The sequence below is a fragment of the Pelodiscus sinensis genome, chromosome 10, assembly GCF_052426305.1.
Source record: "Pelodiscus sinensis isolate ZL-2025 chromosome 10, ASM5242630v1, whole genome shotgun sequence".
In the NCBI taxonomy this organism is placed as follows: domain Eukaryota; kingdom Metazoa; phylum Chordata; order Testudines; family Trionychidae; genus Pelodiscus; species Pelodiscus sinensis.
The window spans coordinates 35137108-35152481 of record NC_143061.1 but is presented as its reverse complement, the minus strand read 5'-3'; the positions used below and the strand labels follow the sequence as shown (position 1 = coordinate 35152481).

Below are 15374 nucleotides of genomic sequence, written 5' to 3'. Positions count from 1 at the left end.
TGAACTGCGGGGGAAGGGAAGTGTGTAATTTAATTAATATAAAACTTCTTGCTCCTCCTGTTGGTAATAAAAATACCTGGAAATATTTTTTTGCTGTTTTGCATAATAGGGTGCTATCAAATTCACAGCCAAGCAAAATGCATCACAGACCATGAAATCTGGTCTTTTGTGTCCCTTTACCTCACACTACAGATTTCTGGAAGGAAACTGGTGGTGGTCACATTTTTGGGTCAGAATCCCCAGAATTGCAATTGGATCATAAGCTTATTTTAGGAGAGTGATAGTATTGTCCCCCTTTCTTCTGCACTGCCTTCAGAGCTGGGCAATTGGAGAACAGTTATTTGTAATGTTGGCTAGATACCCAGCTCTAAAAGCTGCACCCTGCCAGCAGGCGTGCAGAAATACAGGTGGCAATACCATACCATACCATCCTTCTGTGCTACTGCTGGTGGTAATTCTGCCTTCATAGCTGGACTCGTAACCAGCAGCCACTGCTCTCCAGGTCTCTAGCTCTGAAGACAGAACCGCTGTCAACAGAAGTGCAGAAGAATAGCAGTTCTGTGACCCTTCCAACTTCTGTTTGGGTCAGGATCCTCAACAATTAAAGCACTGTAAAATTTCAGTTTTAAATAGCTAAAATAATGAAATTTATAATTTTGGTATCTTAGGACTGTGAAATTGACTAAAATTGACTGTGAATTTGGTAGGGCCCTAATAATAGGAAAAGGTATTGTGGGAAAATAATTTTCTTTTGAAGCTGAAAAATGTATTGCTTGTGTGATTTAGTTGTATGTGTATTTTACACCGATGGATTGAGAAATTTTCTTTTTTTTTTTTAATAGCATATGATGACTCAAAACAATCCAAAAACATACTATGTACCACAGGAAAACTATTTGAGCAGAATGAAGTTGTTAAACAGGCATGTCAGTTTAATCTCACTAAGCTTGGACCGTGTTCTGGAGTAGAAGATGACACTTTTGGCTATGCTCAAGGAATTCCATGTGTGCTTGTGAAAATGAATAGAGTAAGTGCATAGACTTCTCTGTCTTCTTGTTTAAAACTTAGTTTTCCAATTACAACTATATAAAAATTCTTTCAAAGAATGGCTCAGTTATTTGTTCTGGCTTTTCTTTTAGTTTCTTTCTGTATAAAACAATGTAACTTACTGAAATAACTACTTTTTCTTTAGTGGTGCAGAGAAGAGCAAGTTATTTAAATCCCTAATACTTAATAATATTGGCTGTTTTTCCATGGATCAAAATGCCTGGAAGTTCAGTTTTAAATAGAAGGGTCCTATTATCATAATGTAAAAAAGATACTTAACCCATTGCCCTACCTATTGGATTTTCACAAAAAAAGCTCAGTGTAAAGTGTGTGTACATTTCCAGAATGCAAGTATGAACCATAATGTAAAATAGTGCTTGCTTTACCTTTTAAAAACTATTCTTTGATGGTAGTGGTAAAATATTTCATTCTTCATTACATGATACAGTGTCTGGATATGCCACCTTGATTCAGCCATTAATGTTAGTTACATGCTTAATTTGGCATAGTGAATTTCGCTGGCTGTGACTAGTAAAAACATTTTGAGGAGTAATTAACCTTCAATTTAGACTGTGTGGTTCTTGTCTATGGAACTCTGTAAAAATGGCACTTATAGGAACCATTCTGGTGAGTAAGAGTGTATTTAGTCATTTGCTTACTGTACTGAGAAAATAAGTTTTGTGGAGTTTTTACTACCGTATATTCCGGCATACAAGATGACCTCTGATGTTAAAAAACATCCCCCAAAAATCGGGGGTCGTCTTGTACGCCGGGTATACATCCCAGGCGCGCCTGGGCTGCCCCCCCGCCGGAGCCCCTCGGGCAGCTTTGAAAGCTTCGGGGGAAGCCGGCGGCGGGGCATCCCAGGCGTGCCTGGGCTGCTCCCCCACCCGAGCCCCTCCGCGGTTTTGCAAAGCCTTGGGGGAAGCCGGCGGGGGGGCATCCCAGGCGCGCCTGGGCTACCCCCCCCCGAGCCCCTCCGCAGCTTTGCAAAGCCTCGGGGGAAGCCGGGGGCGCCTGGGCTGCCCCCCCGCCGGCTTCCCCCAAGGCTTTGCAAAGCTGCTGCGGCTTTGCTCCTGGTGCCTCTGGTCTGCTGGGGACCGTCTCCAGCAGACCAGGGACACCGGGAGCAAAGGAGGCGGAGGGGCGCTGGGGTATAAGATGAAACCCTATCTTTTAATTAAAAAATTAGGGGGTCGTCTTATATGCCCAGTCGCCCTATACGCCGGAAAATACGGTATTTTTGTTCTTGTCTGTTCTTCAGAAGCAATGTAACTAGAGGGAACAGTAGGTTGTATTCTATTCTTGTGCATCGGCAATATTTTTTCTTTTACTAATGTCTAATTATTTACACATGTAGAAGTCCCTTTAAGGAAATGAAAATACACAGCTACGTCTGAAGGTCTAAGCTACCCTGAGAGAACCTTTTGTTGGTGACAATGCCTGAATTGGAAAAAAAATCCACTTTTTATGCTCTTCTATTGTCAACTGAACACATTAAATAGAAAAGTCCTAATATCGTACCCAGGGGAACCAGTAATGTTGTTTTTAAAGTCATAGCCAAAGTATAATTGCACATTAAATGTGTCCCACGTGTTAATATCTCTTTAAGAATTAACTTTGTACAATTCCCACAGAAATAACTGTTTATGGATTTTCCCCCTTTTTTACTTCAGATAATTGGATTAAAGCCTGAAGGAGAACCATACATATCTTGTACATCTAAGGTGAGTATTGAATAAAAATATGCAGGGTCACAAATACTTAAGTGCTAAAAGCTAAGATTTTTAACTTCATTTTTCTTTGAAACTTCCAATAATTTTTAAATCAGCATTTTCATTTATTTTATTAGCTATTTCTATTTTGTGTTTATGCATGTTAGTATTTCAGCATGTTTAACTTTTTCATACAGGTAACTTTTTTTCTTATGTCAATTTAAAATTTCTTTTGTTTTTCCATCTTTTATATAATTAAGACTTATGTGAAAATCAGATCTGACAAAGCTGACGCATAAAGTATGTGTGTAAGCTCTTGCTCTTGCTCATATTCGTTTTTTTTAAATTTTTTACTTTATTTTTACTAGTGCAAGTTTGTATTTTGTTTTTCCATTTCATAATCAATGTTTTTGTTTCTCTCCATGCTGCACGTGCATCTTAGAAAATGTGTATATAAATGATGGGTAAGAGACAAGTGGGCCTTCTAAAATGTTTAATGTTTATCAAATAAAACTTCATATATGATATGAACTTATAATATTAATGGATCTGTTCATTTGTTGTATACCTTAGCATGTGTGAAGCATTTCTTACAGTCCAGATTATTTAATTAGCCTGACTTCTTCATGTGTACAATGCGTTGGGGGCTCCCCCATCTCTTGGGACTGATACGTGATATGCTGAGACCCCACTGATCCTGTTTTCCCCAGCAGCTTGGGCACCCTGTAACCCTGTCTTATTGAGCCCAGCTCTTCAGCCTGCTTCAACTAAGACACAGGGATAGGGTCACACTCCCAAGACTGCAGACACACCCTGAAAACAGTGTAGTGAGACCTTTTGCCCCTCTAGAGGCTGAACCCCAGATAAATCCACCGTATGTTGTATATAGATCTATATAGTATAAGTTTATGAAATTCTCTGTCATTATCAATATAACGTGAGAAAAGCATGGACTCCTTGTATCCTTAGGTAATAATTACTTACACTGGATTTATTAAACAGAAATGATTTTATTAAGTATAAAAAGTAGTATTTAAGCGTCATAAGCAGGATTCGACAAATCCGTGTATCTACTCGCCCGTGGCAAGTAGATTTCAGCTGGTAACCCCGTTCACCAGTCTGGCGCATGCGCGGTGCGGGGCTGGCGCGTGGATTTCACCGCGGTTTGTCGAGCCCTGGTCATAAGAGTGCATGCAATAAAGTTAGTTACTAAGAAAATAAAACAAACACACAAACTAAGCTTAATCCACTAAAGAAACTAGTTAGAATTTTTAGGGTGAGTTAATTATTGTAATAGTCATCTTCACAGACCAGACATCCTTCTAGCCAGGGGCCAGTTCCTTCCCCCCCAATTCAGCCTTAATTGTTTCCAGTGGTCATCTTGGGTGGAGTAGACAGAGAGAGCTGACAACCAGGATTACCTAATTTCTCACTCTTAAACAGGATTTGCATAAGGCTGGAGTCCTTTGTTCCAAGTTTGACCCCCTCCATCTTCTTGTGAAAGATGGATTCCAGCATCATGTGACACACTCATATAGGGATGTTAGTATATAACCATTTGAACGATTATCCGATAAGCCTGGTCTTATCAATTAATCCAAATGACTACACACACTCTGTATAAGAGGCAGGCAAGGGGGGGGGGGGAGGTGGGAGCTTGTGCATGCTGGGAGCCATTTTTTAAGCACCAGATCCTGCAGAGCCACCTGTCTTTTCTCCCTTCCCCTCATGCTGCTTCCTCTGATGGGCAGCAGCACAGAAGATGAGGGGGGGCAGGTGGCAGCTGGTACACGTGGGAAGCCATCTTTTAAGCTGGCTCCCTGCGCGTATCAACTCCTGTCGAATCGCGTGCCCTTCCCTGCGCTGCTGCTTTTCCGTTAGAAGCAGCAGCATGGGGAGGGGAAGAGCAGGCGGGAACCAATATGCATGGGCAGCTAGCTCTGCAGAGCTGCTCCTCCTCTTACTGCCTCCCACAGAAGCAGTGAGGCGGGGCAAGCAGGAGCTGATGCTGGGGGGCGGGAGGGCTGGCTTAAAAGCCGGCTCACCACGAGCACCAGCTTTGTGGAGCTGGCTCCTCCTCCCACACACACAGCTGCCTCTGTTTTGGGGGGGGAGGTCAGAAGGTGGGGTGTTGGAGCAGCCTCTAGCCATGGGACCTCGAGCCCCCCACAGAAAGGGGCTGCTGCGCTGCGCTGCACTGCACTGAGGAAGCAAGCAGCATGGGGTGCCAGGTGGCTCCCCAGGATCACCCTGGGAAGGAAGTTCAGGTCCAGGATTGGTATTGATAATTAAGGGTCCTAGGTAATTCCTCCTGTATTATTTTCATAATGTTTTCTAAAAATCTCAGCAAGGTTGATATCTCTGTTCACCAGTTGCTACTGCATTAGCCATGGAACATTTCCTGACTCTTTGTAGCCCATATGTGTTTAACTCTATGTAATCAACCAGCATTCCATTGTATGTAGGGCAATTTAGCTTGTGCAGATTTGATCCAAAAGCCAAAGCTGGTGTCTGCCATATTAGAGATGTCGATCCTTTTCCCAGCTCTGCCAAAAGTGACCTTGTACAACTTTTGTTACCTTACTGTAAAGTGGGGGGATGTGAGGCCTTAGTGAATGAAAGCTTGTAAATACACTGGAATAATAACAGTAGACGGAGGACAATAAGTTCATAATCTTCTGGATTCCTAACCAGTACACCACCTCAACCTACTTTCTATGTATCTCTCTTTGTCACTAACCTAACCTGCCCCAGGAACATCTCACAACCTGGTTTGTTAGGTGCCCCAATTCACTTCTTGTTCTTAAGAGTCAAAAATAAAAGGCAGAGGCTTTTTAGGTAATGGAGTTTGTTCTTGATGATAGGAAATGAGATCCCCATAGAAGGCAGTGTATATGCATTTCATGTTTGTCATGGTCTGTTCACAAAAATGTGTTTGTAAAAAAGTTAAACAATGGGGTTTTGTTTTGTTTTTTGGGTTAGCCTTTATCCCAGGAGCTCCTTTGTCGAATGACGTAATCTTTCACCAAAACTTTACCCTTAACCGCGAACTGGTGTGTCAATTTTCAGATGGGTCCTAAATGTGCATTTTAGGGAGGTTTGAAAATTGGGCTTACAACAGAAATCTAGCTGCCACACTAAATATGGATTTGCTATTGCTTCTTTACAATAGACATTTTATAGCTTTCCAGTGGATATTTGGACATTCAGATACTCTATTTCCTTACATATTTTGGTTATATGGGGGTGAGGTGAGGATTGAAGTGGTGGGGTTTTTTTGAACATCAGTGGGTGGAAAATAAAACTTATGTCAGTTCTGACTTCATTTATTTAAAGAAATATTAGTATTATGCAGGATTCAATTTTAAGTTAAAATCTGTTTTGTGAAATAAAATTGGCCATTTCAGATGACTAGTAAAAAGTTAATGTATTAAACATTTAACAAGTGGAAGTCTGTATGAATCTTGTATTTTGGCAAAGATAGTTCCCTCTGTTGTGGAAACTATTTTAGCATTGCAGTGCTCAAATATTTTTGTAGAGTTTTTGCACTTCATTATAAGAACATCATACTTTAACCTCTTTTTGTTAAAATGGGAATTAACTTTTAATTGTTCTCTTCAACCATAGGAAGAAGGCATGGTTCAGATAACTTCTTTTCCTCCTGGGGGAATGATTGATTTAATGTATTTTCCATACTATGGAAAATATTTACACGTAAGTATGTTTTAATGATAGTCATGTGTTTTTGTGGGGTATTTTTTGTAAATTTTTTTAGACTTTTTTAGGATCAATCTATGATGATTATTGCATTGTTCAGTCTTTAAATTTATAATAAAATACACGTATGCAATATTACCTACCTTATCAAGTACTCTGAAATACCCGCATAAGACCTGGGCTTTACCTGCCTATGCACAAAAAAATAGATGGGGCTTTACTGTCATCTTACTAAAGAAAATAAGACTGAGGTCACACTAACACGATTTTATTAATTTTGCTGTACTTTCCATAAGTGATATGTTCACTCACTCATATATTACTAGGTCTCAAATGAAAATGGTGGTGGATAGATCAGATAGCCCTATCTATAGTAGAGTTATTAGATAGGAACTAGTTATTGATGTGATTAGTACATGCACCATATAGTTAAACTTGGTTGTTAATAACCATACAGCTATCAGTTTTTGCCCTTGACATAAGTCTAAACTGTTACATTATTTTTCCAAAATTTGGTTCATTACACTTTTTTTTGCCAGTGCTATTAGTGTCATATTCTTCATAGCCTCAGTATTTTTAAGACTTTCCCAGAATTTGCTAATATAAATACTTAGAACCCTGTAAATCCATGGATATCCCACTTTATATCCGCAAATGTGAATGCAGATATTTATAGTTCATTTTTGCGGATAGGTATGCAGATACCAACTTTATATCTAGAACCCTGCAAATTTGCAGATATCTGCTTTATATCCACGGATATCTGTGTCCACAGATGTCAATGCGGATATCCATAGCTCATTTTTGCAGATATAGATACAAATTTTGTGTCCGGGCAGGACTCTCTAAATACTGTTAGCATGCTAAGTGCAAATATACAAACCTAGTTTTGGTTTTGTTAACCACACAAAATTCATTCACGCACTTTAGGAGTACCCTCCCTCACCTGTTTCTAGGTCTCAGGTGTAACCTTACACTCTTCTACCACAAAAAGCGGCCTGTGAATTTCATTTGGTGACCCCTAGTTCTTATATTGTGGGAATAAGTAAATAACTTTTCCTTACTCACTTTTTCCACACCAGTCATGATTTTATAGACCTCTATCATATCCTCCTTAGTCTCCTCTTTTTTACGCTGAAAAATCCAAGTCTTTTTTTATGCTGAAAAATCAAAGTCTTTCTAATTTCTCGTCATATGGGACTAGTTCCAAACCCCTAATCACTTTCGTTGCACTCTTCTGAACCTTTTCCAATGTCAATATCTCTTTTGAGATGAGGGGCGACCACATCTGTACACAGTATTCAAGATGTGGACGTACCATGGTTTTATATAGAGGCAATAAAATATTTTGTGTCTTATTCTTTATTCCTTCCTAACATTCTATATCCTTTTTTGACTGCCGCTACACACCAAATGAATGTTTTCAGAGCACTATCCTGAAAGACTTCAAGATCTCTCTCCAGTAGTTATAGCCAAACTAGTCCCCATCATTTTGTATGTATAGTTGGGATTATTTTTTCCAGTGTGCATTACTTTACATTTATCAACATTAAATTTCATTTGCCATTTTGTTGCCTAATCACTTAGTTTGGTGAGATTTTTTTGAAGCGCTTTACGGTCTGCCTTGGTCTTAACTATCTTGAGCAGTTGGTATCATCTGCAAATTTTGCCACCCCAACTAGATAATTTGTAAATAAATTGAATAGGATTGGTCCCAGGACCGATCCTTGGGGGACCCACTAGTTCCTTTTGAAAACTTACCATTTATTCCTACCCTTTGTTTTTTACTGTCTTTTAACCAATTATCAGTCTATGAAAAGACCTTCCCTCTTATCCCAAGATAAACTTATCTTGATGGCCAGTCAGAATCAGATCCATCTGAAGGACTCCAGTTTCTTTATGGTGTCATTGGCACAGGGCTGAGGTCTGGCAGCTCTGATCTTGGAACTGTGTCCTGGAAGAACTTCCTTTTGGGCCCCACTTTATATAGTGAAACTTGAGTCCTGCTTCCTTATACCTTAACCAATTATTTCATTAAAATTTTACTAGCCAATCCCAACATTGTAACGTAATTCCCTAACCAATGAGATCCTACCATCTCAATTGATTTACACCTAGCAAAATTATACAGCAGATAGAAACAGATAAGGCTTCCTCTGTGGTAGTGGAGGTAGTACAGGCAGTCCCCGAGTTACGCGGATCCAACTTACGTCGGATCCGCAGTTACGAACGGGGATTTCTTGCCCCGGAGAACTAGAGCAGCGGGACGCCTGGTCCCGCCGCCCGCCTTCTCCGGGGCGAGAAAAGCTGCTCCCCGTCTCCCTGGTCTGCTGGCAGAGCCAGCAGACCAGGGAGATGGGAGCAAAGCAGCGGAGCACCGGGGGCCAGACCCGCGGCCGCTTCCAGATCAGCCTCCAGGGAGACGCTGAACAAAGCGGCGGAGCACCCGGGGGCGGACCCGCGCCGCATCCAGCTGATCTGGAAGCCGCGGGTCCGCCTGGGTCCTCCGCGGCTTTGCTCAGCGTCTCCCTGGTCTGCAGACCAGGGAGACGCTGAGCAAAGCCGCGGAGGACCCGGGCGGACCCGCGGCGCTGATCTGGAAGAGCCACGGTTCAGCCCGGGTCCTCCTCAGCTTTGCTCCATGTCTCCCTGGTCTGCTGGTGCCCCCCCAGCAGACCAGGGAGACGTGGAGCAAAGCCGGGGGCCTGTGGTAGAGCAGGTGGGGCACTGCTGGTTGGTCCCGCAGCACCGCTCCTTGGCGCTACTGGACCAACCCGGCAGCACCCCAGCTGCTCTGCCCCAGGCGTCCTGATTCAGCTGCTGATCAGTTTCAGCAGTGGCTGAATCAGGATGCCTGGGGCAGAGCAGCTGGGGTGCTGCTGGGTTGGTCCAGTAGCTCCGAGGAGCGGCCGCGCTACTGGACCAAGCCAGCAGCACCCGAGCTGCTCTGCCCCAGGCGTCCCAAAGTCAGCCGCTGCTGAAACTGACCAGCGGCTGACTACAGGAAGCCAGAGGCAGAGTTGCTCTGCCCTGGGCTTCCTGGAATCAGCTGCTGATCAGTTTCAGCAGCAGCTGACTTGGGGACGCCTGGTGTTCTTACCTTGAATCTGTATGTAAGTGGAACTGGTGTCTAGATTCAGCGGCTGTTGAAACTGATCAGTTTCAGCAGCGGCTGATGCCAGTTCCGACTTACATACAGATTCAACTTAAGAACAAACCTACAGTCCCTATCTTGTACGTAACCCGGGGACTGCCTGTACTGGGGTTTGAGAGACTGCAGCATCATGCCTGGCCTATTCAGCCTAGCTGAGTAAGGAATGCTCTTCTAGTATTTTCTTAAGCAAGGACTCTGTTGTAAACCGGAGTCTTAGTTTCAGGGACATCCTTTTGTCTCTTGGGGCTGGGATTAAGTTCATCCAGATAATCTTTGGCTATGTAAGGATGACCCAGTTTTTTTTCCATTCTGACAAAGCTGGATATAATATTTACTGTATAAAAATGTGAAGATGAACTCTGGTGTTGTGACAATATGATGAGAGCTATGTCTATGTAAGTACTTATATATACTATTTTGGAGCCTGTAATGGCCACTTCTTTGCTTTGGGGGTGGCAGGTGGCAGTGGGACCTCATGGCTTCATACACTATCCAATCTGTGCTGAGTCAGCCTTTGACAGCCTTGAGCAAAAGACCCTTTGAGGAAAACCAGAGATCTTCCTGCTTGCTTTTAGAGAATCACAGAGGATTATCTCATTTGCCCTCTTTTGGAAAGTTTTGAGTATTTCTGAGAAGAGGTTTGAGGAGGAGCCTATCTCTGGAGCCCATGAAGGGATTATACTTTCTACTCTCCTGAGCATTTAGGATGATTGCTAATTGTTGCCTCCTCTCTAAAGATTTCATTAATTTTTAGGAATTGTTAGCTTGTATAGCTGCAGTCTTAGATTTGAAACTGATTTCTGTCCAAGATAAATCTCAGATTGTAATACCAGAGTCACAAAAGCTTGGTACATCTATGCCTCCTGTCAGTGAGGGCCTGATTTGAAATAGCTAAGAACCCTTAGATCTGTAGCCACCAATCAGTAGATCGGGATCTACCGGTAGATCTTGGAGTCTGACAGGTGATCCTGACTGGTTTGGCCAAGAGGCTATTATCAAGTGCCAGCATTTCAGCTGCCCCTCCCCCCACGGCTGCACATCTCCTGCCCTTTGCCTTAGAGCTGTCCCCTCAGGAGCCTCCTGCTTCCTGGGTAGGGGAGGGAGAGGAGGAGTGCTGATGTCAAGGTGCCTCCTCTCCCACTTGGTATCCTATCTCCACAGAGCAGAGGGGGGCCACAACAGGGCTTGGCATGGAGTTTGCTGGCTGCTTTTGGGAGCGGTGCAGGGGGCAGGGCAGGGAGTGAGCCTGCCTTAGCCCCACTGTACCACCACCCAGGAGCCACCTGAAGTAAACTGTGCCTAGCTAGATCCCACATCTTGAAACCCCACCTCAGTCATAAACCCCCTCTGGCGCACCGAGCACTCCTGCGTCCAGTTGCCCTACTAGAGCCTGCACCTAGAATCCCCTGCAACACCCCAACTGCCTGCAGCTCAGATCTCCTCTCACACTCAAATCCCTTAATCCAAGGCCAGAGCCTGCACCCTCTGCCACACCTTTGTGGGAGGGAGGATGGAGTGAGCAGGGACAGGGTGTGGGAGAAGGGGCACAAAGAAGACAGGACTAGAGTATTTGGGTTTCAGGTAGACCTTGGATTGCACTTAAATTCAAAAAGTGATCTCAAGCATAAAAAGGTTGGAGGCCACTGCCTTTAGATAATCCCTACTTCCCTTCTAGCAATTTCAGTTTTCTTTTGATCCCATAGAAAAGATAATCCTAAATAACTAAAATATAAAGACACAGGGAAGGAGATGTTCTACTAAAAACACTTGTTTTTAACAAGAAAAAAAATCTATCGAGTCAAAAATCTATTCAGGAGTTCACTAGATTGTATTTTATGGGGGAAAATCTAGGAGTCGGGTTTCACCCATTAAGTGAATAACATTTTGTATGGTGTAGTGTTTTGATCTAAGAATTATTTCCCAAAGATCTCAGAGTTAATTTCACTAAATCTAATACAATCTCCCACATGTTTTTAGATGTTTCTGTAGCAGATCTCTTCAGAGCTGCTACCCTGAAATTTTGCATCTTTCACAGCACTGTTCCCTAAATGTAGCTTCAGAATTAAGTGCTCAAGAGTCTCAAGTTGAGCACCAAAAATTGGGGCACCCAGAATCACTAGGCATGCTTGGAAATAATGCCCTAAATCTGTAAGTACATAAATAAATTACAGCATACTTATAAAGTATAGGTTTAGTAGCTATTTTTAAACTTGTATTTTACTAGGTCTTGAAATCCCATCTCTAACGAATACAAAGGGTCCTTTTAAAAGTTATGCCCTGCTTAAATTGGACTTTGAAATGGTAATTCAGTTGAACAAATTTTAATATAACTCTCCTTTCTATATTGACATTGACAACAGTTCAAAACCTATAGTTGCTCCACAGAATAATAGAGGTCATCATATAATTAAGGTCAACATCCTCAAGGGAGAAATTCTACCAGAAACTATCTCACTGATACTGAACTTTATAAAAGGTGGTTGCAAAAAATCTGAGGAAGCTAGTTCAGTCCCTCAAATAGAAATGTAGGAAATTGAGAAATTCTTGGCCTTGTGGCATGGATGCTACTTAAGTATACCATAGAAAAGTCATGGAATGTATGCATTTATGTAAACAAAGCAGGAAACAGGCAAGAAAAACAATTAAATAACAGTCTTCTTTGGACTAGAGGTATCTATAAGAAAATTGAAGTTCAATGCAAGTTTAGTGAACAGAAAAGAGCATAACTTATGGTAGATTTTGCCATATGCTTATAAAAAGCAAAAGGTTAATACAGGCTTGGATTTTCAAAAAAAAGTGGAGTTAGGCACCCAAATCCCATTAACTTTCATTGAAAGTTGGACTTATATTTTCTAGAGCCCCTTGAAAATCCTGTTTATAACTTAAACTATTTTAAATTTGTCAGTTGAGACGAATGCTGGGTGGAATATAAGCCTCATTAGCTCCTACACAAATAATTAAATGAACTAGGCATGTCTGCATCTCAAATTTAATGTGTAATTGTAGCATAGATATGTAGACCTGCTCTAATTTTAATTGAACTAGTATGGCTGAAAATAGCAGGGAAGATGTAGCAGCACAGACCTAGCTAGGAACAAGAATCTATGGCAAGTTTGCGTGGGTTGGCTAGCTTTGTGCCACTGCCTCTACAGCCATATCTTTACTGCTGTTAGGCATTCTAGCTCAAGCTAGCATGAGTTCCTACAAGTATTAAAACCACACCTTCATTTGCAATGTATGCCTTTTTATGGGACTCTGTAAAACTGGTTTTTTGCAGTTTTCTAATCTGTAATGTTAAATGTTTTATTAAAAAAAGTTTACTGTGGTATCTGAAAACATTTCCCCCTCTCTCTATTTACTAGGCTAACTATCTACAGCCACTAGTGGCGGTTCAACTAGCATTTAACTCCAGCAGTACCAAAGAAGCAACAATTGAGTGTAAGATTATGGGATCTCCCAATTTAAGAAATGAAGATGACCGTGACAAGTTTCTTGGACGAGTTTCCTTCAAAGTTCAGATGTCTGAATAGCATGAGTCAGTCTCCAGAAACTAAACGTCGTGTTGTCTGTTCTTTTTGTTATCAGCTGGACATGCCATTCCAGGATAAGACCACCTTGGATAATGTGGCATATGGCATTCAGGGTAGCATAATAGTGTGCTTCCAAATCATGTTAAAATCCCTCAAAATAACTGCCTGTCAAGCTTCTGCCTGCCCCATTGGACCAGTGTTCAGACCATAGTTATGTGATATTAGGGACCTGTAAATAGTTGATTCCAAACCTGTAATAACGGAGGTTTTTGTCTGTTCTAAAATGTGGTTTTATCCCTCAAGTGAATGTCTTATGCATAATGTGCTGTGCTTTGTAAATACTGTATTGATTTTACACTGGTTTGACTGTCATATCTCAATGCTGACACAGTTTTAGGGATTATATCAGAATAAATGATACCTGACCAACATAGTTATTTAAAAAAAAAAACAACTCTGCAAGAACTGTTTGTGTGAAGACGCCTTAAGTCCTGTATTGGGTTGGGAGGGACTAAATAAAATAGATTTTAAAAGTGTTGGTATGAATTTTTGAAATTATTTAAGTGTGGAATTAGTCTGTTTTTGTGCTTGTCACTGTTCAGGTATTGTGTAAACGTAATATTTGATGCTTAAGTTGAGAAATTGAATCTTATTTTATTGCTTCTGGTATGTGGAGCACAAATCTACACTGTGTCATTTAAAACTTTAAATGAGAAATATCATATGAAACAGTTTCTTTAAATGTTAATGGTTTCAAGTCCTGGTAACAATTGTACTGCAGAGTTGCTTGAAAAAAATGGCCTCATTAGTTGAGTAGCCTTTTGTTTTCCAAAAAAATCAAAATTCCCTAAAATGAAAACTTCTATTAAACAATTCTCAATTTGCTTTTAATTTTAAATTAAACATTCCTTTAATGTTTGCAGCTTGGTTCCCTCACATCTCTTCTGCCATATTGTACTTTTTTTTAAACTTTCACTCAGCTTTTGAATTGAATTTTCACCGCTTGAAAAATTTGCTTTGCCCATCTTATTACCTTAAAAACCACTTCTCAGTTTGCAGCAACTCAAGATTTCTCTGAACTCATGATTTACATCTAATTGAATTGAAGCTATTTAAATCTCTCACTGTTGCAGTTCCTATAATTTTGTTAATAAAATTTAGTGTCACTCCTAGCTCCTTAGTTTCCTTTTCAGTTTTTCATGATGGGGAAAAAAACCTGCTCTGAACTAAAACAGTTCCATTATCTGTTTGACTTTGCTAAACTTTTTCAGCTAAAATTTCTCATGCCTTGAGTGTCTACTTCAGATTTAATTGTTTTAATTAAAATGCATTCTCAGCTTCTGAGAAAAAGTTCAGAGAAATAATTCTTATAACGATATCACTGAGATGCTCTAGCTGCTTGATGCTTTGGAGTAGTGTCCTCTGGATTCCTACTGAAGCCCAAGATGTGCATTTTGCTTTCTCCATGAAAATATTCCCAATTTTGGCTGAAGTTTTTAAGGCCCTGAAACTTGTACTTGGCATATGGTCAGTGGAGGCTTTTTAGAATTTGGCAGACAAATTCTCTGAAGATCCCATTCACACAAAAGCATATTCCAGCACTGACCGTGCAGGGACTGAGACTACATCTACACTACAACATAAAGTTGACAAGCTACGGAACTCCAACCATGTGAATGACACAGTTAGTCAACATACCTTAAAACTACATCTACACTGCAAAAGAGGAAATGCAAATGAAGCTCTCATTAGCATTTATCATGCTATCATTTGAATTATCTATTCTGTTCCTTTTTGCAGAAGAGACGCAAAAAGGGAAAAAACGCAGTGTAGACAGGGCTATTTTTTGTTTAATAAAAAAAACTGTTTGCACAAGATCCCTTATTCCTCAAAAAATTAGATTTACAGGATCTTGCCCTGTCTTGCTTCAGGGAGAGCTCCCATTCTTCTCCGTGGCGAGGATTTTTATCTGGAGCTCTGGCTCTTGCAGTGGTTTGTCAGTTTCTGACAGTGAGGGGCAGCTTTCAGTAGAATGGTGCTGCCCTAGAAAGCGGAGGGACTTGTATCTGTTAGAGACAAATATGGCTGCTTTACAACCTGTGCAGCGCTTGGAGCTGGGCATATCCTGCAGAAATCCTAGGATGGAAGCTTTGTTGTAGGAAGTGGTTGGCAGCCACTTCTTCCTCAGACCTCCACTTTTTTTCCTCTCTA

General features: G+C 41.2%; 1 protein-coding gene across 1 annotated transcript in view; it reads left to right on the top strand.

The window, feature by feature from the left end:
* Positions 1-13699, top strand: part of ATP1B3 (ATPase Na+/K+ transporting subunit beta 3) — a 55545-nt gene extending 41846 nt beyond the window's left edge. The window contains exons 4-7 of the mRNA XM_075937637.2: positions 843-1027; positions 2724-2774; positions 6390-6476; positions 12996-13699. Of these exons, the coding sequence (XP_075793752.1) occupies positions 843-1027; positions 2724-2774; positions 6390-6476; positions 12996-13163 (491 nt within the window). The 3' untranslated portion in view covers positions 13164-13699. The remainder of the gene's footprint in view (positions 1-842; positions 1028-2723; positions 2775-6389; positions 6477-12995) is intronic.
* Positions 13700-15374: the final 1675 nt, after the last annotated feature.